At 42.4% G+C, this 26,116-nt stretch overlaps 1 protein-coding gene across 1 annotated transcript in view; it reads right to left on the reverse strand.

The window, feature by feature from the left end:
• FRMD4B (FERM domain containing 4B) overlaps positions 1 to 26,116 on the reverse strand; it is a 167,967-nt gene that overhangs the window by 89,412 nt on the left and 52,439 nt on the right. The window contains exons 2-4 of the mRNA XM_069473792.1: positions 25,734 to 25,799; positions 23,596 to 23,690; positions 16,229 to 16,321 (exon numbers count right to left, since the gene is read on the reverse strand). Coding sequence (XP_069329893.1) covers positions 16,229 to 16,321; positions 23,596 to 23,690; positions 25,734 to 25,799 — 254 coding nt within the window. The remainder of the gene's footprint in view (positions 1 to 16,228; positions 16,322 to 23,595; positions 23,691 to 25,733; positions 25,800 to 26,116) is intronic.

The raw sequence follows: 26,116 nt of genomic DNA on the forward strand, positions 1-26,116 counted from the left end.
AAGAAATCTGCAACACGTGTGTGTACACTATGGATGTATGTGAATGTATACATCCCTGCAGATAAAATCTCTTACAGAGTGTCTCTGTGTGTTGGAAGATGAGTTAAAAGAGAAACCCCAAATGGTCTCCAACTGCAAACACAAATTTATCTAGTGTTACTCATTCTTTGAAAGGCGTGCTGGGAACTCACAATACCTCAGACGGCTTCCAAACAAAGCCCAGGTGAACTCTGAGAGTTGAAAGCTTGAGTCGGCTGAGCAAGCACTAGATAATTGAACCCCAAGGCCTGCTGGAGGCTCAGTGGTTTTCAGACTCATGGGTCCGAGGGCCCCACGCCTACCTCGCCCCCATCTATGGGGAGTTTTAATCACACCCTCCCTCCTTCTCTCTCATCCTTCCAGGCACCGGGTTTTCCCTTGGCTAAAAGCCAAGCTCTCAGTAGCCATCAATCTTGGTCTTTTCTCATGCAAATCAGGGTATTCGGGGCCTCACTCTCCCCACCCCATTTCCTAGGATTTTGCTTGTTCCATCTGTGACACCACAGGTTTCAGGCCCGTCTTAGGAGAGCTCTGACAGCTCCACGGTAGGGAGGGGAGGAGGCTGAGTCTTTAACAACTTTGTTTTCACCGTCTTGTCATGATGAGGCTGGCCTGTAAAGGCTGGTGCTGTGTGGTGGGCGACTGGGCAAGCTGGGGCCCAGAAGTCGTCCTCCAGTCCTGGAGCCTGGCTTGATGAATAATGCAGGAAGAGACTAACACCCCAGGACAACTCACAGCTTCACGTCTGGAGAGAACTTGCTCTCAGATCGCTATGAGTCAAGGTAAGCCAGGGCTAAGGTGGCAGTTCCACAGAATCGTGACAGGCTTGGGCATTTGCTGGGTTCCGCCCCCCTTCAACAATGATGAAACATTCGATAAAGAAAAAACAGCTGAAAAGGCTGTAAAAGATTTTATCACTGAGATGGTAAAAGCATTTGAAAAATTCTGCACCTTAATGTTGAATCATTAAGGGAAGTTCCAGAAAGAGAATAAATTCTTTATATTTTTACTTGTAAGGGTTTAACTCATAAGGGAGATTAATGAAGATTGAGGAGTGTTAGATTTATGAGAAGACAAAGTTAGGTACAAAGGCAGTGAAGGAAATGAGGAGTTGGGGGAAAAATAGGCTTTGTAATCCAGAAAGATCTAGAATATGGCTTCTCATCTCCACCATTTATTAGCTGTGCAGCCTGAGGCAAATGACTTAGCTTTTTTTTTTAAGAAACAGAGGTCTCCCTCTGTCATGGAGGCTGGGCTGGAGTGCAGCACGTGCAGGCCACCATGCCTGGCATTCCTTGTGTCTTCTCTGAAATGGGTGTTATGACTGAACTCACCTCTGAGAGAACTTTTATCTGAGGAATGCTAGTCCTTTTAAATTATCTGGCCCAGAGAGGCTTTAAAATGAGACAGCCATGAAGTCCTACTTCTCCCCTTGAGCTATGTGTTCATCTCTAGAAACTGCTTGCTGTTGCTACAAGTAGTTATAAATTAACCTAATAATACAGCACTGGCATTATAATCCACACCCTATAGCTTAACAATATATAGCCAATCACTAATCGAAGTTATTTCTGGAAACCAATGAGAATTCCTGACAACTCCGTGTTTGCCTACTCCCTGCCCCACTTTTTTTTTTTTTTTTTTTGCCTTTAAAACCTGCATGTAACAAAGGCCAGATAGAGCTCAAGTCCAAGGTTACCTGGGTCTGTGTATTCCCAGCCCTGTCCTCACTTTGGCTCAGATAATCTCTTTATATTTAGTGCCTCAGTGTCTTCTTTTTAGGTTGACACCTCATAGGATTTTGGAAGGATTATGTGAAACACTCAAAAAATATTAACAATTGCTAATCAAACCCTTTTTTCTGGAATTTAGAGCTGTGGGGCCTAGGGAAAGTTACTTAAACTTTCTGAGCCTAAGTTCTTTGTCTATAAAATGGAGATAAGTATGCTCACCTTGGAGGGCTGTTATGTGATTTAAATGAATTACATTATAGATGAAGTGCCTAGTATAGTGCCTGGCCCATAGTAGGGTTTCAAGAAATTCTAACTACTGAGGCTTGGCAAACCTTGCATTATGTTTAAAAGGGTTAAGGCACATGATGGGATTTGAACTATATCTGAAGACTAAGAAGACATGGAATTCTGTAGAATAAAAAGAATATTGTAGGTAAATTTGGGTAATATGATAAACATTCATAGTTTGGTTTTCACCAAGACAGAACTTGTTATAATCTGAGTATTGAGAAAGAAAAAAAAAATTTTTATCTGAGGAATTCGAGGCCCTTTAAATGATCAGGCCTAGAAAGGTATTTAAAATGTAACAGCAGTCACATCTCACTCCCTCTTGAGCTAAATAATTACCTCTTGAAGCCACTTACTATGTGGGCTCTAGACTAACTGCCGCCGAGTAGCCATAAAATGCCGGATGCTGGACACCGTAACTCTCACCCTGTAATTTAACTCTGCACGGCCAATCACTAATCAATGTTATTTCTGTAAACCAATGAAAATTCCTGAAAGATAACTTTTGTAATTGCCCTCTTTCCTGATTGGTCCTTTTTCCTTTAAAACCTTGAGTCTCCCCTTTGTTCTCCGGAGCACTTCCCAAGGTAGCTTGAAAGTGTGTCCTTGGCTGCAGTCCTCAACCTTGGCCCAAATAAACTCTCTATGTTAGTTTTGCCTCAGTTTCTTCTTTTTAGGTGGACAGTACTCTCCCATCAGTTTAGTTTCTTGTACCCTGGCCAGTGCTGCGGGGACTCAGGTGAGTCCCCTGACTCAGAAGCAGCCGGTCCGTCAGCTGGTGTGGTGGCCTGGGAGGGCGAGAGCTGTGCTTATTGGACGGTGAACGGGCAAACCAATCACACGTGGTGTCTTAGAGGGACTCGGGGGAGGAGAGAAAGGCACTAAGCGGGAACTGTGAGATGGAGAGAGGGGGACAAGAGCCAGCAGCAGGAGCAGCCGAGTGGAGCAGCAGTCACTGGGATGGCGGACACCAAAGCCAGGAGGCCCCGACGCTGGCTGCTGCTGGAGGGCTGAGATGACCCATGTTATGCAAGTTTCCTTGCATCTCCAAGAACCTTCCAGTTCAACTAGGTGGTGGTGGTGGTTTCCTGCTTTCTTGGCTTTCCAAGGCATATTTATCCCTATCAAGGATAAGATAAGAAAGATAACATGACCATGTCTCCAGCTCACAGCCTGGGCAGCACCAGGCTCCCAGCTGACATTTACTTAGCTCTTACTTATATGCTGGGCAATGTGCTAAGTGCTGTCCGTGTGTTCTCTCATTCAATCATCACAACAACCTTGTGGGGAGATTCCATTTCACAGATGCAGACACTGAGTTTCAGGGATCTGCCTACAGGGCAGAGCTAGGTCTTGATTTGGGTCCCTTTGACTCTGTTGACAATGTTCTTAACCAGAATCTCCTGAGCTGCCTCTCCTAGTTCATTCAACCAGCACTTAACGGGAAACTAAGCTCTCAATAATTGTGGCATCTCAGCCATGTAAAAAAATAGGCACAGACACGAGACTAGCGTGATATTCACTAACATGTTAACATACATAGAGGTACATCTGTTGTCTACTGCTTCAAAAAGTAAACCAAAACCCGCAGACAAAAGACACAAGGTAACAGACTTTGGATTAACCTATAAAAGTCTTGGAGCAGTCTCAGAAGGGAAAGGTCTTTCCAAGGGAAGTGATCTCCCTGCCCTGTAAGAGCCCTGGGGCACATTAGGAGAACTCAAGGTCTGTTTTCTACTCTTCACTTTTAATTACTTTGACATATATCTCTAACAGTGAAAGATTGTATTACAAATCTTGTCAATGAATTTTCATACTAATAAAGTTCATAATAATTTCTTAATATTATTTAAAACCCAGTCTTCATTTGCATTTTCCTGTTGTCTTAAAAAAATATATTTTTTTAAAATTCTGAGATTGTGTTATTAATAAATAAAGGTGCCTTGGTCTTCAACAGGAGTCACATACGCAAAAGCCTTAAGGCTCACTGGTTGGATAGAGTGATGCTGACCAGAAGGGACCAACCGTGGGGACAGCAGGGTATGTTCCTTCTACTCAGCCAGGACTCCTTCACTGAGGTGTGGGTGTGTCACCCAAGCTCAACCAGTCAGATTCTTTCCACTGGGAACATAAACATGATTAGAATGACCTAAAAGACTAAAAGATGGTTGGAGCATTTTCTGCCAGCAGTTTCTGATGAAACTGTCCACTGGTTTCTGCTCCCTAGATCCCTGCAGAAGCCCTGGTTCCTGTCTTTCCTGAGGCCTTGTTAGTTCAGTTTTCCTTCAGTTCTGTTTATGTGAGCCGCATTGGTTTTTGTGGCTGGCAGCCAAAGAAGCCAAATTAAGAGAGGGGTCCCCTTCCCATGTGCTAGGGACAATACAAAATCCTCTACAGGAATCATTTCTTTGATTCTTCAGTACAACCAGAGGCAGTAGACAGCAAATTATGAATCCATTTTACAGATGAAAAAGCTGAGGTCTAGAGATGGAAAGTCACCCTCTCCAGGCCATACAGCTAGGAAGTGGTGGAGCCATGAGTCAAATGAAGGTCTGTTAGACTTCTAAGTTCATATTCCAAACCAATATGATATAATGCTTTCTCACAATAACAATCATAATGAAATATCACATGTGCACAGGGCTAAGGGGGCCCACGAGAGGGATGCAGTGAACTCTGCTTATGAATCAAGGAGAATGCTGCCAAACTGAAACCCAGAGGACTAAGCGCCATAAGAGAGGGGACAATTGAGCTGAGTCTTAAAGAATGCATGAGCTCACCGGGTAGCGAAGATAGGAAGGGCATTCCGGGCAGAGGACATATCAGCCAGACCCATCTTCCTGCTAGTCTCTGCACATTGAAGAAGCCACATGCCAGCTGCTGGTGGCTTAGCACCAAATCAGTTTGTGGCCCATCCAACTCTGAACAGATACCTTTGTACTAGAAACTGGGTTCACCTTGTTTCTGGAGTCCAAGCCCCTGACTATATCCTAGTTCCAGCAAACAGGTCACTGTCTTATATCCCGCTACTTTCTGGTGACCCACCTGGGTGCCTCCTTCGGACTAGGTATCCGATTACCACCTCTCTCAATCTACAATCCCACAGGGGGTCATTGTAATGACTTCATATTTACAGAGTGGAGGAAAAGTATTAATATGTATGGTCCTTGCAGAAAATGGCTCTCCAGGCACACCTATCAACACACACCATTAACTGAAAACAAAATCTAGGGATTCTTAGTGAAATGAAACGGACTATCCCAGACTCATAAAATAAAGACCTTTTGTTTCAGCCCCTTTTGCAAAAGGATACTGTTCCTTTTTGCATGCTTACCGTGAGTGATTTCAGTAAGATTTTAAGTTGAAGACCATGGGTAAAATTTCAGCTTTAGAACGAACCCAGGCTTTTTGAATAGGCACATGTTTTAGAGACAAACCTTACACAGCTTAACAAACATAATTTTTTAAGAAGAGCATCTGTTTGGGAAGGCTTTGCCTCTGCCATTTGGGCTCCTCCCATTAGCATTTTTTCCCTTTCTTGCTTCACCTAACCACTCATCGGTGATGACAGAACATCACCCCACAATGACATGAGAAAGACGGCTTGCATGGGACACAGGCCTGTCAGCCAGATGACAACACATGGGTGTCAAAAGGCACAACACTTGAGTTGTTTGAAATGGGCTGTCCTTTGAATAGTCACTTATATTTAGGTGGCCACTGTTGTCATCTTGCAGTATGTATTCATCGGTGGCACCAGTGTTGACTTGTCAGGTAAGCATCAATTTGAATCCTAGCTCCAAAGGCAATTGGTCTTGGGGCCTCGGGCCAGCTGCTCAGCTCCCCGTGTCTCTTGTTCCTCTTGCCCCACACAGCGGAGAAATGAGAGATTTTTTTTTTTTTTTTTTTTTTTTTGAGACAGAGTCTCACTTTGTTGCCCAGGCTAGAGTGAGTGCCATGGCGTCAGCCTAGCTCACAGCAACCTCAAACTCCTGGGCTCAAGCGATCCTCCTGCCTCAGCCTCCCGAGTAGCTGGGACTATAGGCATGCGCCACTATGCCCTGCTAATTTTTCTATATATATATTTTCAGTTCTCCATATAATTTTTTTCTATTTTTAGTAGAGACGGGGTCTCGCTCTTGCTCAGGCTGGTCTCGAACTCCTGACCTTGAGCGATCCACCCGCCTCGGCCTCCCAGAGTGTTAGGATTACAGGCGTGAGCCACCGCGCCCGGCCGAGAGATGTTTTAAACATGCTCAACACAGAGGGTGGCATGCGGTTCAGCCAACAATGAGTGACAGTGATTATTAGTATATTATTATTGCTCTACTCACGGGACTAAATTAAAGGCATTGACTTAGTTGGGAATATTTTAAAAATTTTAACTGTAAAAACCAGAATGGAAGTTTCAAGGATCTTTCCTAAGTGCTTTCTCTCAAGAAAGTAAATGTAGGCCGGGGGCGGTGGCTCATGCCTGTAATCCTAGCACTCTGGGAGGCCGAGGCGGGTGGATCGTTTGAGCTCTGGAGTTGGAGACCAGCCTGAGCAAGAGTGAGACCCTATCTCTACTAAAATAGAAAGAAATTATATGGACGACTAAAAATATGTATAGAAAAAATTAGCTGGGCATGGTGGCGCATGTCTGTAGTCCCAGCTACTCAGGAAGCTGAGGCAGGAGGATTGCTGGAGCCCAAGAGTTTGAGGTTGCTGTGAGCTAGGCTGACGCCACGGCACTCTAGCCTGGGCAACAGAGTGAGACTCTGTCTCAAAAAAAAAAAAAAAAGAGAGTAAATGCTGCTGGGCACTGTGGCTCAAGCCTGTAATCCCCACACATTGGAAGGCCGAGTCGGGAGCATCGCTTGAGCCCAGGAGTTTGAGATCAGCTTTGGCAACATAGTGAGACACAGTTTCTACAAAAAATTAAAAAAGTAGCCTAGCATGGTGGTACATGCATGTAGTCCCAGCTACTTGGGAAGCTGAGGCGGGAGGATCACTTGAGTCCAGGAGTTTGGGGTTATAGTGAGCTGTGATCACGCCACTGCACTCCAGCCTGGGTGACAGAGCAAGACCTTATCTCTTGAAAGAAAAAAAAATGCTACAAAATTGTCTGTTTTTAACACAGAATGGGAAAATAGCATGAATGAATTTTTCTCCCCAGTTGAGTACATTTTTTTTTTGTTTGTTTTCCAGAGCCTTTGCTGTGACTGAGTGATATCTTCAGAGAAGGTGAAGTGGGCAAGAATTGCTCAATTCTTTTGCATTCTGAACAATGCTGAGTTTGTGACTGGCGGCCAGTGAGGGCTAAGTCAAAATGCCTCATTCTAGGTTTCGTTTAATCACTGTGGGTAATTTCAGGCACTCACTGCAGCCACACGCCTAAGTAGATTTCTATCAGTTCTGCAGCCACATTCTGAGCAGGGAGATATCTGCTTATTGCTTGTAATGACCCTACAACGTAGTCATAGTCTCGCTTCATAATGCATGCTGAAGGCTAAAGTGTAATTTAAGTGTATTTCACTTTCTCCAAGCACATCACTTTCTCCAAGCTATTATGCAGTGCTTATGGGAGTCCAATATGTTCCCTTTCATCTCTGGGAGGGAGCAGTGTTGGAGAAATCCCAAGGGAAGCACTGTTTGCTTCTACTGTGTGCTCCGCTGCCAGGAATGCTCTTCCTCATTTCTGAATTTCCAGACATGGCTAGAACCAGAGAGGGTTTCCAGGTAAGAATGTAGGAACCTGCCCTCTTGCTCCTCTCCTGCAATATGACTCTTGCTGAGTTCCCTAGAAGAGCTGGAGGCTTAGGAGCAAAAAGACCTTGCTGTGACCTGCCAGACAGGGGAGGGAGTCTTCTCTCCTAGGCTGCCTGCAGTGTCAGGTCACGCGAATTCCGTGTGCTTGCCTTTTCCCTTGAAAACAGCCCGCTCCCCTCTCCATGAGGAAAGCAGGGGCCACTGCTTAGGGAGGGAGTGGAGGGGGGAGGCAGGGGAGGCAAGTGATGTAGGGAGGTAACAGCTGGGTACGGTGAATGGAAGATAAATGATTAGATCTTCCACGCAGGGCAGAGGGGAATAGGTCAGACCCAAGCTAGACAATCCCAAGCTTTCCATATTCAAAGGCTGTATATCACCTCATAGGATGTTTCACCCACTGAGCATGTGGTTGAGGCAGCCTCTGTTAGTCATAACGTCAACATAGTTAACATTTATAGAGGGTCTGCATTACATGTGAACACTTGCAATCCTCCAACAATCCCCCAAAGTAGGTAGGTGCTACCACCAGCTCCATTTTACAGGTGAGGATGCAGGCCCGAGAGGATGCCAGAAACCACACTGCTAATAAGTGAAACAGCTGGGACTTGAAGCCAAGAATGATGGTAAAGCACTGTTCTCAACATATTTGGCAATGGGGGTGTTGGGCAATGCTGAAGACACTTTTCCACGGTCGTGACAGGGGGAGCAATACTGGCATCAGTGGGTGGAGGCCAGGGATGCTGCTCAGCATCCTCCAGCTCAGCGCAGCTCCCTACAACACAGAGTGATCTGGTCCCCATGTCCATAGTGCCACTCTAGTGAAGCCCTGGACCGAAGGCCAAGCTTTTAACTTCTTTGTTCTACAGTTTCTTTCACCCTTCATAGTACTAATTCTTTCCTTTTGATGTCACCCTGAGGCTTCCCTCTTCACTGGCCTGAAAAACACACACTCACACCCCACACACACATGTCCTGTAAATATTCATGGCCTGTTTCTTTTTCTTTTCTTTCTTTCTTTTTTTTTTTTTTTTTGAGACAGGGTCTTGCTATGTTGCCCAGGCTGGTCTCAAACTCCTGGCCTCAGGTGATTCTCCCACCTCAGCCTCTCAGAGTGCTGGGATTATAGGTGTGAGCCACCGCGCCTGGCCTGTTTCTTAAAACTTCAAAAACGCTAGGCATACCCACCAAAAGATAAGATCAAAAGGTTAGAGAGGTAAATGAGCAGATTTCCAGAAACACTTTCTGATACTTGCTCAGGGAGCACACTGGGAAAAACCCTGCAAGAAACTGGAATCAGGATTGAGCGTGTTTCAGAGGATTCCGTGTCTTTCTTGAACCGTCCTATGACTCAGGGTGTTGGACCTGTCAGGTAGTTAGCGAGGCATTCCGGCTCTCCTACGGATGAAAGTGGGTGCTGCTGTGATTCACTCCCCTCCCCAGATGGGCTTTCAGAGGCTCACGGGAGATCTACATGCACAGTAAGACTCAGGTCATGCAGCTCCCAACTGTCCAATCAAGGTGGTTCCATGGTGATCTCTGAACCAGAAGGGAGGTCCCAATCCGGGCACGATAAAACAAGATGCAGAACATAACCAGGCCCTTTTTTGTGCCCTTCCTTTTGCTCTCCCTTTGCTGCGACAATGGGTCCGGTCGCCATCTGTGGCGTATGTACCATGCTCTGTAAACCTATGTCTTGCTCTTGCCCTATAATCCTATCTTTCTCTCCTCAATAAACCTCATATCCGTGCTTGCCTTACTTTGGTGTGTCTGGTCATTCTTCGGCCATGAGAACACTAAGAACTGACATTTTCACACTAAAATCTGACAGATCCTCAAAGATGGAGGCTGCTAACCACCTGCCTGGAAGTTCAGCGTACTAGGAGGTCACGGGTGATATGGAGGCAACCAGCAGATGCAGGCCCTGGGTTCCGGGATATTGTGCATTCAGATGGGAGTGTGGTGGGTGGGCAAAAGCCATGGCCAAACTCAGGCATCTCCCTCAAGTAGCCTCTGCTGAGCCTGCATAGGAGGAATCAGTTATTTCTCTGGGCTTTTAAATCACATTCCTCCATGAAAAGATGAACTTTCCTGTCCTCTTGTTATTGTAAATCTCCTACTCTCTGATAGCTTTAAAAATAACTCATGGTTATCCGGTCACAAACATTTTATCTTTTCTTTGATCACTCTATAGTTGCATTAAAAAAATCTACTCAATGAACACACGTTCATTATAGGAAAAAAAAAGACATGTAAAAAGGAAGAAAACAAAAATCTTTCCTATATAATCATTCTACCTAGAGATTAACTGCTATTAACATTTTAAACTTTCTATCCATACAAATATTTTACAGAATTGCTATCATGTTGCATATACTATTTGTGGTCTCATTCTTTCACTTCGAATATATAGGGAGCATCTTTCCATAACAATAACTCTCTCTCTTCACTGGTCTGTCTTTATGTGTTGCATATATTTGGTGCTCTTAAAAAAAATTTTGGTGGAATGATGAGGACCCATGGGTTGTAGTCACGATGCTTCCTTGAGTGAAAGTGTCCAAAGACGTGACACATTCCAAACCAGACCACGGTGAATTCAAGGGCCCCGACTTTGCAGCAACTTTGACAAAGAGGTAGCAGTCTGCCTGCACGTTTCCTCCTAGGAATTCCCCACTAACGCAGTGAGTTATTCTCAGCCCGGAGTGTCACAGACAACACTCAGGGTACCCTTGAGTGGTCACAGACAGTCTTAGGACATGGCAAAGGGAGCTTGGAAAGAGGAGGAAAAGAAGAAAGACAATAAAAAGAAGAGAAAAGATAAAAGCAAGAGGCAATCAGAAGAATAACGATAAGGGAGAATGAAGATGCAAAGATCCCGGCTTTGAGTGGAACTGGGTGGTACCAGCCTGAGCCACCTTGGGTTGCCCTCCCCGGAGGGAATGGGAGCTTTTCCAGTGAGGTCACCCGAGTCACTGCACTCCTATTTAAATGCCTGCTTGCTCGCTCCCTGTCAAGCTTTTCAAATGCTCACATCTGGGCTTCATTACCAAGGAGGCTCATGTGTTTGCAGAAGATAATTTATGGCAGTGAGATAACAACCCCCAGCTTGGAGAAGTCCCCCAGAAACCTGGGGGCGTTTAGACTCACATGGAAATAGAGAACTGGTCAAATCAATTATGGTCCATAAGTAAATTATGGCGCGTCCATGCACACTTAGGTCACACACATATTTAGCACATATCTTCAAGATTTTATAACTGGAGAAAAGACAAAGGTTTCATCCTGAAGTCATAAAGGGAAAACTATGTGCCTTGGCCTTACATGTTTTCTTTCCCTGTGCAGAAGCAGCATATGTTTCTGGGCTGCTCCCCACGTCCAGGGGGATATAAACCAGGGATTTATTAACCACTCAAATCTGTAGGACCTCAGTGCTTAGCTCAGGAGTAAATGAGACAATACATGTCAAACAGCTAGCCCAGTGCCTGCCATGGGGTTTATGCTACATTTCAATAGAGAGAAAACTTCTTGAGAGCAAAACCATATTTTTCTTTTTCCCAAACCCTACAATTAAAAAAAAGTGATATTTTCTAATGTCTGCATAACGTTTTGCAAAATCATTTTGCATCCCCTGCCCTTTCTTTAATTCTCACAACCAACCTGCCCGAGACAACATGCGCCATCTCCAGCGAATGTGAGTGAGACTCAGCCTGGTGTACCCCACTCATCTCTGGCCTGGACCATCGCAGCAGCTTCCTAACTGTCCTGTTCCAGTCTGTCCGCAACACAGCAGCCAGTGAGTCCATTTCAAATAGAAATCGGGTGACTATGTTCTCAAGCTCAAAACCCACAGGTCCTAACGCTCTGTGGCCCAACCCTGTGTCATCTCCCTTCTATGGGTCCTCTCCAGATGCGTGGCTTCCTCCTAGGGGCTGGCACACAGCAGGCACGCTCCCACCACCCAGCCTGTGCACCTGTGGTCCCCTCAGGCTGGAATAAACTTCCCCGGAGATCTGCACGGTTCCCACCTGATCTCCTGTATGTGTTTGTCAGAGCCACCCTCTCTGAGACACCTTCCCTGACCACCCTATTTAAAATTGCAGCCCTGGTTCCACTCACCCTCCTGTTTCTCCTCCCTAATGTAGTTCTCTTCATAACCCCTCACATAAGATACCTCGCATATTTACTTTATTTAGTGTCAGTCTCTTCCCTTTGGGCTGTAAGCTTTATGAGAGCAGGATTTTGTCATTTTCTTTTTGTATCGCCAGCATCTAGCCCAGGGCCAGACACATAGTAGGTACTCAGTAACGACCGATCAGATGAATAAGTAAACTGATATCACATAGTGAATCCATTTGTTTATGTGTTTTCTGATGACAGTGACAGAGACTTTCGCCTTGTTCACTGTTGCGTCCCCAGAGCTAGAACAGGGCAGAGCACAATGTGGGGGCCCAATAAATAATGAAGGAAAAAAGGAAGGAAGAAATGATGCTTCACACCTTGGTGTAGCTCCTTCCAGATATTTTCTCAGCACTCACAGATTTATATATGTTTATAAAACATACCAACTTAAAAAAAAACTTAATCTGATACCTTGAACTTCTCTCCATGGCATAAGTAGTAATCTATGCTATAGCTGTACACTGGGGCTGGGCGTGGTGGCTCGTGCCTGTAATCTCAGCATTTTGGGAGGCCAAGGCAGGAGGATTGCTTAAGGCAAGGATTTTGAGACCAGCCTGGGCAACACAGTGAGACCTTGTCTCTACAAAAAAATTAAAATTAAAAAAAAAATTATACAGGCATGGTGGTGAGGCACCTGTATTTCCAGCTACCTGGGAGCCTGAGGCAGGGGGATCGTTTGAGCCCAGGAGTTTGAGGTTGCAATGAACTGACAACACCACTGCACTCTAGCCCAGGCAAAAGAGTGAGATCCTGTATCAAAAGAAAAAAAAAGATGTACACTGTCTCCCAAGACGCACAAGAGGTAAGATACATGACAACATCCCTGGAAACAGGAATTTATTAAAGTAGTAACTTATATGAGGAGGGGTAGAGAGAGGGTCTTGGCAATGCACTCCTCCCCCTGTATCCGAAGCTGGGCCAGGAATGTGGGTGAGTTGGGAGATTTGGAGCTGGAGGGGAGTAACTGTGTAGTTTGAAAAACTTCCCGAGGTGATTCAGATACGTCCCGCCTCTCCTTCTGGAGAAGCTCTGAAATGCAATGTACTTTTTCATCTAATCTCTTCTGTTAAAGTGATTCATAGCTCACTATAAAAATGCCATAACTTACTGAACCTATCTTCATTGTTGACATTTGGATATTTCTAATTATTTGCATTAAAATAGCAGCGATACACATACTTGTGATGCACTGCCACTGAAGGGACTCTGTTTTCATTGTGCATTAACTACTGCGTGACGTCACACCGAGGTGTCCAGGACTAGGGGGCTCCTGTGCTCCATGTTCCAGTGCACACAGCAATGTTGTGCTGAGGCAAAAGGCAATGACCTCGATCTGAAAAAAGGTCCCTCATACTTCCTGAGGCTCCTACAATGACCAAATACCAAGATAGAACCAAATGGTTCTATTCTTCAGTCAATACAGGCAACCTAGAAGGTCGGTGCTGGTGTCTACTAGGCTAAAATGATCACCAATGGGTGTGTTTTCTCCAAACAGGAGACTAGAGACCCTCTATCTGAGAGGCAACCGATTTCACAGGGGTGGAAGACGACCCTATGTGGAAGACCTGCACAGAGCCACATTCCACTCAGTGACCTCGGTCAATGCACTTAGTTCTTTGGGGTGTGCTTTGGCTTTATCATTTCTTTAATTAAACTGGAGTAATAACAACTACTTAATTGGAATAATAACAAAGACTATTATGATCTCACTATACTGTTGGGAGGAGGAATTAAGTGAATAATTAAAAACTTGATAAGGGTTTTAAACATGCAAGTAGTTAAGGGAAAGTAATGCCGAGTGATTACGGGACACTCTGGAGATAACACTTGAAGTAAGTGCTGAAACTCACAAACAGGCAGCAGGCCACCCTGGAATCTCAGGAAGCTGCTTGGAAAAGATAGAGTGGCCTTAAGAATGACTGTACAGAAGGGAAGACAGGGTTTTCTCCTCCGGTATTTTGAGACCAAAAATAGACCAGATATTAGCTGTCAAAGAACTAGTACACAAGTCTGGTTACTAAATAAATGGTACTTGTTAGATTCTCTGAAGACATAACCCTGAGTAGCTACGGTACAGAAACTCTACACCATGTGCGCAAAGATGAAAGTGCAAGAATGTTAATTGCAACTTAAATTTTAATATAAATAACTGAAAACAGTCTAAATGCTTAATTGAAGACTGGATAGCTGAATTATGGAAGCACAAAGAAATGCATTTTATATATCCAAGAAAATATCTCCAAGTCAAAACAAACAAACAAACAAAAAACCCAACAAACAAACAAACAAACAACCAGTAAGTTACCTTATCCTACTTTTCTTTAAGAAGGGGAACAAATTGGAGGGTAGAGGTGAAGGTTGAAGGTGGTAGAGAGTAATTTTTACTTTTCAATCTACATGTTCATATAGTTTGAAATGTTTATACTGATAATGTAATTCTCTGTGAAAAAGTACATTTTATTTATGTTGAACCATTTTCCCTATATAATACAAGATTGAAACTTTGCTATTCTCTGATGCCTGCTTAATTACTAATATGCATGCAATTTATCCTTTTGCTTGGTAGCTGTGTTTTTCTTTTTCTCCGTTTCCATGGACACAAACATTTATGTCACACTCTTCTCTGGAAAATCCAATGTTTTTCTCTAGGACTTCTGCGCACTTTTCCATACCAGCTGTGCTCCTGGACAAATCACAACTATGCTACCATCTTTTTTTTTTTTTTTTTTTTTTTTGAGGGAAGGGGAGGGGCAGGGGCAAAGCTCCATCTCCCCTTTCCTCTATGCTACCATCTTCTTGGGTTTTAAAAATATGGTTTCTGCTGGTAAGAAAGAAATTTTAAACTAGATTTCAGAGACAAAAGCAAAAAACAAATTCAGGGTTGTCAACACTTTATCTGCTGAATAAGGAGCAGCAACTGTGCACAATCACCAATGATTCATATAAAAAAGATCCTTTAATAAAAAAGGTAGGACATCTTATGTTTTTGGATTTCACGGATCCGTGAAATCTTATGTTTTTGGATTTCACGGAGCAGACTCAATTAAAGAAAAAAGGGTGTCTCACAGCTATGATGGGCTACAAGTATCAAAATAAAAACAAAAGGAAAAAAAATTTTTTAAGAATAAAAAAAAGAAAAAAGGGCATTTGTAAAATTTGACATAAGTTTGTCACGTAATCATAGTAAAAAAAAAAAAAAGAGCCCCCCACCCCACCCCCCTAAAAACACCATGAAGCTTCCACCTTCAGGGCATAAAACAAAATTCATTTTTGTCATCCCCAAATTAACATAATCTAGGAATATAGGACCATTCTTCAGATTGATCTAGCTTCATGAAAGTAAACTAGATTTATAAGAAATCTACCACCTTAGCTCATTTTATCATATTTGGCTTCAGACCAGGCAAACAAAATTTATCATGATATTGTCCATCAAATTTAGGATAACGGGGAGAGGTTTGGCACATAAGGAAGGGATTTCAGCTCAATTGGTAACATTTTGTATCTTAAGCTAGGTAGAGGAACATGGGTGTTACCACCTATAATATTTAATTTATCTTAGATTGTGAATAATACTAAAAAAAATAGTTCCATCATGGGCCAGCTTTGGGAAATCACTGCTTAGCTGAATGCATCCATTTCAGGATATGGTTTAGTGACTTGCCCAAGCAGAGCTCAGAGAACAAGTCAAGGACTCCTTGTATTATTTTCAGCAGTCTCTCTGCATGCAAACAAACCTCAGATCTCTGCACTGTTAAGATAATTCTTTCTGTGAGCATTTGTTTGCATTTTATCTTCTATTTGAATTAAGGCATGAAACTGTAGAAAATTCAATTATTTCCAAGTCTCTAGAAAACATTATTCCTACATAAAATGTAATGGCAAATGTCTGCCATATTTCAAACAATAAGAATACTAAAAATATGTTGAGTGAGGAACAGGCTTATGTAAGAAAATATATTACCCATGTTTTTCAGCTTTAAATTGATCTAAGAGGCTTTGAGGAATAAAGGAAAGGTGATTCTATCCCCCATTTTCAAAGAAAACACTCTCCACAGTATCTATGGTAACTTGGTCCCCAGACGAAGACAGTGGAGAATCTCTTTCACATGATAATGTTTTGTTAGGTCTTTTTTCTTTTTATTCTCTCCGATCACCAGAAATGTTAAAAAAGAAAAAAAACCACAAAAACAAAAACAAATAAATGAAGAGGGATGCTGGGTGTGTCTATGGATACATACCTCACAGCAAAGTGCAGAATGGTCGGGCCTGGTTTCTTGGGCAAATCATGGTCAAGAACTCGGTGATCTAACTGTAGCCAGTTCTGCTGACCTCTGTGAGAGCAAAGCAAAGGAAAAATCTTAAACAGGAGGTCAGAAAAGCTCAATAACATGCAGTGTTGGCAAAGCTGCAGGGAAACAGTTACTCTCACATGTTGATGGTCAAAGCATAACCTGTTACAATTAGTAATGAGACCAATTTGGCAATTTCTAGCAAAACTATAAAAGCACCGGACTCTGAACCAGCATTTCCATTTCCAAGAGTATATCATACTTTGCACATGTGAAAAATGATCCCTCTATAAAATCACTCACTGTAGCATCGTTTGTTGTAGCACAAAGGGTGGAAATAACATCAATGACCAATAGAGTACTGTAAAAAAAATTATTAAAACTGTACAGTGAAATACAATGCAGCCATAAAATAGGACGGAGAAGCCAGGTGTGGTGGTGTGCACCTGTAGTCCCAGCTATTTGGGAGGCTGAGGCAGGAGGATCACTTGAGCCCGGGAGTTTGAGGTTGCAGGGAGCCATGTTCATAACTGTGACTATGCACTGCACTCTAGCCTGGGTAACATAGCAAGACTCCGTCTCTTAAAAAAAAAAAGCTGGAGAGCCTCTTTACAAACTTATTGTGAACAATTTCCAAGATACAACATTAAATGAAAGAGCAAGATGCATAACAGTAAGTACAGTATATTGCCATTTTTTAAATTAAAAAAAGAATAGGCTGGGCGTGGTGGCTCATGTCTGTAATCCTAGCACTCTGGGAGGCTGAGGCGGGTGGATCGTTTGAGCTCAGGAGTTCAAGACCAGCCTGAGCGAGAGTGAGACCCCATCTCTACTAAAAATAGAAAGAAATTAGCTGGACAATTAAAAATATATAGAAAAAATTAGCCGAGCTGAGCATGGTGGCTCATGCCTGTAGTCCCAGCTACTCAGGAGGCTGACGCAGAAGGATTGCTTGAGCCCAGGAGTTTGAGGTTGCTGTGAGCGTGGCTGACACCACGGCACTCTAGTCCAGGCAACAGAGTGAGACTCTTTTCTTTAAAAAAAAAAAAAAAAAGAACAGACATACATGTGTGCATGCATATATTTAAAACATTTCTGAGACGAAAAACAAGAAACTGATAACGCTTTTGGAATTAAAAAGCGGGGCAATATTATGTTAAGCTTTACATTTTTATGAAATATGAAATATTTTTGATAGTCAAGAAGGAAGAAATTTCTGGTTTAACAAAATCAAACAGACACAGATAAGAATACTCACAGCTTTTAAAAAAAGTGCAGGGCCCAATACTCTCTGGGTGCTATTTCTGTGTCTATATTATGGACTTACAAATATTTAAGTATGTTTTTGTCTATTTACTCAAGAGCTGCACCAAGTTCATGGGTATAAACAGTTCTGTCTAGATTTTGACCTCCAAGGCACCAAAAGGATCAATGACACTGTGGCTCAGGACAGTTTATATTGCTTTTCCAAGGTTGTCCAACTAGTCCATCCATTTTAGACTGTAAATTCCTGGAGGACACATACCCCATTTTACTTGCTTACAAAAAATTCAACTTAAGAACATGCTAATCGTGGTGAGGTGTCAAACTGTAACCAAATCTATAATGGGCCAGAAGACATTTTCCACCCTATTTTGGCCCTTGAGTAAATAATTAAAAAACAAAATCAGAAAATTCTAAGCTGTATTCATTATAAGTAGATAGAAGAAATGGGCATAAATAATAATAGTAATAATAAAAATAGCTATTCTTTATTGAGCAACTACTCTGTGCCAACCAAGCTGGACCTTTTCATACATTAAAGCTATATTTTACAATAAGTCTGCAAGGAAAGTGGTAGAGCTGAGATTTGAACCCAGGACTTTTAATACCGGAGAAAATGAGACACAAGTTGAATCAGCTTTTATAACTTTTGGCTCAGTCTCTGATAACTTACCAGTTTCAACACCCGGAAAACTGTGTCTTTGTCTCCATAGTTACAAAATAAACCTTCTGATAACTTTTCCTAGCTTTCCTTGGAGGACTAGTATAAAGATAAATAAGCTGATAAAAGTAACATAAAAGGAGGTTCTTAGAACTACTGCTTTTGTGTGTAAAAATCAAGATGGACTGAAATTAAGAGAATCTTACACATATTTCATCAAGTTTAGGATGCCATTGATTTAAACACATATCCCAATTTCAGAGATGTCCAATGTGTGTCTTAAAATACACAAAATATTGTGTAGTATCAGGTCTCAAAAGTTTTCTTATAGAATATGAGACTAATTTTGAATTGTCCTTTATGCTTTCATGTAGGAAAGATATAGCATCATTTAAAAGGCATAATGTATATTTATATGAACTTACAAGGCATGATGTCTAAGAATGAATGAAGCAAGTTGTACAATAACATATATAGCATAAATCAATTATGTTTACCACTGAACACAATCAACAACACTATTAAATATGGATGAAAATTTTTAGATACAGTTCTAGAGAGTTATACAGCAAATTGCTAATACTGGTTACCTCTATGGAAGAAAATATACTTGGTGTGGAAAGGTAATCAAAAGGGACTGAACTCATCTGTGACATTAAATGTTTTTAGAGACTGGGTGTGGTGGCTCATGCCTGTAATCCTAGCACTCTGGGAGGCCAAAGTGGGAGGATCACTTGAGGTCAGGAGTTCGAGACCAGCCTGAGCAAGTGGGAGACCTTATCTCTACCAAAAATAGAAAAAATTAGCCAGGCTCAGAAGGCTGAGGCAGGAGGATTGCTTGAGCCCAGGAGTTGGAGGTTGCAGTGAGCTGTGATGACGTCACTGTACTCTACCCAGGGCAACAGAATGAGACTATCTCAAAAAAAAAAAAAAAAAAAAAAAAAAAGCCGTATGGGTATAAATGTTTTTATAAGAAGATATTCATGTATGTATAATATAATTTTTTTAAAAAAAGGCTAAATTATAAATTAGATTTTAAGAATCCATCCACAATCTTACTAACAGGAAAGAGCCTAGAAGAATTTTATAAAAAATGAAAATTACCCATAATGCTACCATTGAGATATAATCAAGGTTACTTATTGCTTATAACCTGCTTTTCTCCATCAGATCTATAGATCTAACCAATACCTTGAAAAGACAGTCATACCCACCCGTATCAGGCTGTGCAGACCAACCATAAAGAGAGTTTTGTTTTTGGCTAGAATTATACCAATGGAGGCCCACTGTCTCAGGACCATTGGAAGGAAAGGAGATAGAAAGTCACAGTTGTGTTGTAAAGCCTACTTGTTATTCCTTCACAAAAATAAGCCAAAAGCTTATTCAGTAAAGCTTTTCAAAACATGGGAAGGAAAAAAAAATGAGCTGGGCGAAGGAATGGAAACCATGATGGTGCCCTGAAGGGCCGCTGCCTCAGGAGGGCCGTGACTGCCCTCTAGGGGAGAAAGGCTCACCCTGCACGCAGAACTCCAGAAGGCACTAACCAGTGTCATCTCGGGAACTCTACCCCTCTCCCTCTACCCCAACCCTGAATTTGTTTTGGTTGGCCATCATCACTACTTTTTTTTATTTATGTAACTGCAGTCTATTTTTCCATTTCTCTTCTTGGTCTGTGAATGAAGGGATAGACAACAGCTAGTTTCACTGACAAAATGTCCCCTTCCGCTTTGCCTTACTCTATTTAAAGACACCCACCAAAAGGAAAAGGTGAATGTGGCATCTAGGCTGGAAAATGCTATTCCGACAGCATCCTGGGAAGAATCCCACTTGGTGATTTTATGGGGGGGGGGGAGAAGAGGGAGGAGGGGACAAGTGCTGAAAGAAAATCCTTTCTAAAAATATTACCAGACACAGAAAAAGAACTAGGCTTGCGACCAAGACATTCCAAGGAGACACCCTTAGACACAAGCAATTTTCCAGGCCTGTTCCCCAGAAAGGTGGAAATGGCCAGTTTCCATGGCCCCCTCCCCAAAAGCCCAGCTCATACTTCTACTAAAAATAAACACGGCTAGACCCAGAAGACAGCTTCCCAAACTGGTCATAATTCAAAACAAGACTCTGATGTCACTTGCAGGGGAGTGCACAGAGGACATTCTGGAGCCAGGGTTCTTGGAAAGACTGTAACTACTGACTGGCACAGCCGAAGGGGATAAATGGGGAAGGGGCTTGCGAGAGCCATTCTCTTCCCAATACAGTGTTGAGAAAGAAATCCCAGGGCAGATGAGGAGGAGGGTGGCCCAAGTCATTGAAAGAAGTCATTCATATTATTCCTTTTCTTTCTGAAGAGTTCTTACTGTCTGGAGGCCTTACTTATGCACTGTCTGGTTTATGGTTAACTGAGCTCGGAGCTTTTCCAGAAGCTCCTGTGGCCAGGAGCCTCTTTTCCAGCCTGCCATGGACCTTGCAGCCTCAGGAAGCTCTGACACTGCAGTCATAAGTCATGATCCTTCTCTTTATAACTTTCTTCAGTGGCCTGGCGGTGTCTTCCCCATCTACGTGACACACAGAGCTCACCTATGATCTTGTCCCCATGATCAGACCAGTGTCTTCACCCTTGGGCAAATGTACCTTGTTCATTACTGTGTCCATGCATTTGCCCACAAAACGACTCTTGTCTGGAGTGCCACCTCCTCTCCTCTCTATCTAAAGCCTACCTGCCCTGCCAGGTCCAATTTTAGTTATCTTCCTGTGTGAAGCCCACTCTAGTCCTCCTTCAGCTACTTCTGAACACTCTCTTACTGTCACGGCTATGAACAACAGCATGACAGCTCCCTTTTATTGCGGGCCTGTGCTATGCACTCTGCATATATTATCTGATACGCTATTCAATACTAGCACCCTCTTACAGGTGCCTTATGTACTACTTACTATATAGGTACTATTATTATGGCCAGTGTATACATGAGAAAACTTGAGTGTCAGAGATGTTAAGTAACTGGCCTAAGGTCACACAGCTACCAAGATTCCATGATACCTGACTCTGCCTCCCTCTCTACCCTAATCTTGTATCCCTCTGCTTCTTACTCTCTAGGCATAAACTGGCTGTTTTTTCTTTCACAAAAAACAAACCAAAACAAACCATAAAAGTCAAGCTGAGCCCCACTAGGACTTTTGCACTGGCTTTTATTTGGGCTGCCTCCCCAGTCTTTCACAGAACTGGGTCTTGCTTTCCATTACATGTCACCTCCTAGACGCCGTCCTGGCCCACCCTGTCTAAACGTGCCCTCAGCTTTTCTTGATCATGGCTTCGTATTTTATGTTCTTCAATTTACATGTATAATTTCTGGCATGTTCTCATTTATCTATCTGTTTACTCATGCTAGACTGTACCATTGCCATATAGGCTCCAGGAGGGAAAGGACCTTGTCTGTGTTGCTCACTGCTGATTCCCCGGGACTAGAACTTGGCATTGGGCAGGCATTCAAGAAATATTCATTAAGTGAATAAATTACTCCAATATTCATGCTCTTAACCTCTACGCTATGTGATCTCTCTCTAAATTATAGCGCTTGTAGCAGTTACAATTTATACCATACAAATTAGGCAGTATGCGTTTACAGTTTTATGTCTTACACTGTTTGCTATTATTTCATTCACATTCAGATTCAACCTCCGTGTGTGTTCGTGTTCAGTCACTCATTCACAGGAACTGGTTCTGGCTTTCCCCTTGTGGTCAGCGGACAACTGCGTTTCCCATTTCATCCAGCAGGGGACAGACCATAGGGACTCTCTCCAAAAGTAGCTGTTGAGTTAACAGATACTTCTGTGGTTCAGAGGGGGAGATGCCCAGTGAACTCTTTTCTGCTTTGCTGAACCCTCTTCAGGAAATGTCCTGAGTCCAGATTCAAAATATTCAGGTTTCTCTGTCTTCTGTCAGTTTCTATGCCTGATTCTTACCCAGCCCAAATTCTGTGCCTGCTGGAGTTTCCTGGAGGCCCTGGGCTCAAGGCCCAGCCAGGCTGGAAGGAATCAGAAGCCACAAGGTGTTAAAAATAATTAACTCCTTCTTGAGATTGTTTTCCACCTGGTTAAACTGAAGAACTAAAACAAACACTTAAATTGGGAGCTTTATGGAAAGAAGGCTGGGTGGCTGGCCAACATATTGTGTGTCTGGAACACATTTTCTTGAATTTTAATATTTAAGGAGCTCTTTGGAAATTATCTCCAGAAAGGGGAAGGATTTCTCTGATAATGTATCGGGCTGCATATAATGTAGGGCAAACTGGGCTGCCATAAAAGAGACAAATAGATAGTCTCTCTCTCACTCTTTCTCTCTCTCTCTCTCTCTCTCTCTCACACACACACACACACACACAGAAAAGACCAAGGAGCCAGTAAGTCCAAATACAGTCACTTACATAGATTTTTAAATTCCCATGTATTTATTGTTATATACCTGCCTCATTTCGGAGAGGATTTATACTGTTGATAAATATATCTACTATCCAATAACTTAGCATAAAACATGAAAGGAAAAGAAAAAAAAAGATAGTAACAAGGTGACATAAAATGGACCTAAGTGGTGGTGAAAAAGTTCCTTCTATATTAAAATATATACATATAGTTTTTTAAATTTAATTAATTTTTATATTATTTTTTTTTGAGACAGAGTCTCACTCTGTCACCCAGGCTAGAGTGCTGTGGCGTCAGTCTAGCTCACTGCAACCTCAAACTCCTGGGCTCAAGTGATTCTCCTGCCTCAGCCTTCCAAGGAGCTGAGACTACAGCACCCACCACCATGCCCAGCTAATTTTTCTGTTTTTAGTAAAGATGGGGTCTCGCTCTTGCTCAGGCTGGTCTCAAACTCTTGAGCTCCAGTGATCCTTGCACCTCAGCCTCCCAAAGTGCTAGGAGTACAGGCGTGAGCCACTGTGCCCAGCCAATATATACATACTTTCGAGTGAATCACAAATTTGCCTTTAAGCTTTCTTCCTACCAACACCAAAACGTTAATTAAGTTTCAAGGTATGAGTGAATAACAACTTGGTATTTCTATCATGGACACATCAGCTAAATTAGCAAGCACAACTCGGTCAAAGATGTGTGAAGAGAATAACAAACTCATTATAAAATTTTCTAAAACAATATTTTGAGTTCCTAAAAAGGTCAATATTTCCTTTGAAATAATCTGAGGAGAAAAATCCTATATTAAAAAACCTTTAAATAAGCAAGACATATTCTAATTCTTGGAGTATTTTTTTCCCCAAGAAGTATTCTTGGGTAAGTATTTCCCAAGAAGTATTTTTTTTTCTAAGAAGTATTTTTTCATGGATGACAGAAAGTAGGTAGTCCAGGCAAATGATAAAGAAATGAAAATGATTAAAACACTTACGAGTCATCTATAAACGTTATTCCAAAGTACTCCTTTTCTTTCAGGTTGAAATGTGATGCCACGAGGTCCAGCAACTCTCTTGATAAAAGTTTGGGCTGTCAAAATAAAAATCTGGTTAGCAGCAATTTGGTTGCACCTCTCTGTCCATTGCTAAATAGTTTAAAGAAGCTTTTGTTTGTTTGTTTTGAAATACCTGCCCCCATTTTTTGATTAGGTTGATTTGCTATGGACCATTCTGTAAGAGTTGTGGGAAAGAGGGAAGATGGAAATAGGAGTATCAATGACATCATCATTTTCATGTATTTGCAATTCATTTGAGTACCTTACTTTTTTCCTTTAAGGTAGCAGTGTGCTTACTGGTATGTTGCTGTTTTGTAAAAACAGTCTTTTATATGTATCATGATGCTAGGGCCTAAGACAAGGAATATTGAACATCTCACTGCCTGGTTATCTGTGATACTATAAAAGATTGTAGGTCATGCCTGTAATCCCAGCATTTTGGGAGGCTATGGTGGGAGGATCACTTGAGGCCAGGAGTTCAAGACCAGTCTAGGCAACATAGCAAGACCCTGTCTCTAAAAAACAAAAAAAAATTGTATTAATAGAAATAATCACTTGATGGTGACCACCAGCTGAAGAAGCTCAAGACCTGAGGCTGAGGCCACAAAGAGAACAAACAAATAATAATAATTACCACTTATTGTGCTGAACTCAAATCCACGATCTCACTATCTCTTTATAATGAGCCTGTGAGATAGAGTTTTTTAATTTCCATTTTATAGATGAGTCAGCCAAGGCCAAGAGAGGTAAGCACCTCACTGGATGTTACACTGTTAGTAAAAGCAGTGATTGGAACTTCTAGTTCTGTCTCATTCCAAAGCCTAAGCTTTTCCTTTCTCCCTAAGGATGAAGTAAGTGTACTCATTCTATATATTATCATCAACAGTATTTACTGAGCACCTAGGTAGAGGAAGGATCTAATCTAGGAGCTTTGGGGAAACACTGGGCCTGGTGGGGAGAAGCATGGCTTGGAACCAGCCAGAATGTCTGCAGTGACAACTGATGCTGGATTTTTAGAGGTACTGGGGAAAGAAAGCGGGGATTGCAGGAGGGCACTCTACATGGATTCTTTTTGAACTTTGACCCAAACAGTTTAGGGTACACTATGACGCTTTGAAGGTGGGATGTTTGCTCTTGGAAAAGAAAAAATGTACATGACTTAAAGAAGAAAAGAAAGAAAACAAACAGTCAGAAATCTAGACTAAAAGGTCTACTTTGGTGAAACTACTGTTGACTGTACTATTTTGACTCAAATTGAAGCCTAGGAATAGTGGGCTAGGACAAGCCTTGGAAGGGAAAAGAATTTAGGTTTGGTCAGAAGAGGGAATTCTAGCCTAGCTGTAGGTGTGGTCTGTCTGCGGGGACTTCTACAATTTCTCAAGACTTTTGGTCCAGAGTGTTGGTTGAGTACAAAGAGAAGCACCAACAATTAAGATATGATCACTCATATAGTGCCATATATGTTACAAAGACATTTCACTCACATATATAATCTAGCTTGATTTTAACCCTAATTCTGTGATGAAGACTAGGTTGTCTTAATCCTAATTTTTAACTTGCACAATGCCATGTAGCTGGAAAGTGGCAGAAGGCAGATTTTCACCTCACAAAAACTCTTCCAGGGAAGTATTATGATTCTCATTGTATCATAAAGAGGTCCAGAGAAGTAAAGTCATTTGCCCAGGGTCACACAGCTACTGAGTGTCAAGCTGAGGTTGGAACCTGAGTATCTCTGAAACCATGTAACCAGGCTAAAACTACTCTTAGGAATAGACCAAGTTTTTCTGACTTTGAAGCTGCTTCCCCCCACCCCCAATCAATCTTGAGTCATTTGGCTTTGAGGCACAGATAAGGGAACAGCCTGAACACAGACCATGGGGCTCAGAGAGGGAACTAGGATGGGGTATCCCTGAGTGTGCAATACCTACCTGGGCAAAACCTACTTGGGCAACACCTATCTGTGTAACACCTACTTGTGCAATACCTGCCTATACAAAACCTACCTGGGAAACAACTACCTGTTCAAAACCTACCTGTGAAAAACCTACCTGGACAATACCCACCTGGGCAGTACCTACCTGAACCAGCAGCTCCAGTCTCCTGTCATCCAGGAGGTGCACCTGGCAGTGCCTGCCTTCTGTCATCTGTGGGGACAAGACAGCAAGAGTGGTGTCAGGGACAGGGCTGGCAAGCAAACCCTAGAACTCGTTGTATCACTGGGATACCTTCAGCCTAAAAATGGCTTCAGTGGAGCTAATCAATAGGCTTGGTCTGAAACAGATTTATTATATGACATTAACTTGGATTTCAAAGAAGAAAAGAACAGAAAACAAAGGCTGGTCAATATATTTAAAAATAGGCCGGGCGTGGTGGCTCACGCCTGTAATCCTAGCACTCTGGGAGGCCGAGGCGGGTGGATTGCTCAAGGTCAGGAGTTCGAGACCAGCCTGAGCAAGAGCGA

This window comes from Eulemur rufifrons, chromosome 7, assembly GCF_041146395.1.
Source record: "Eulemur rufifrons isolate Redbay chromosome 7, OSU_ERuf_1, whole genome shotgun sequence".
Taxonomy (NCBI): Eukaryota; Metazoa; Chordata; class Mammalia; order Primates; family Lemuridae; genus Eulemur; species Eulemur rufifrons.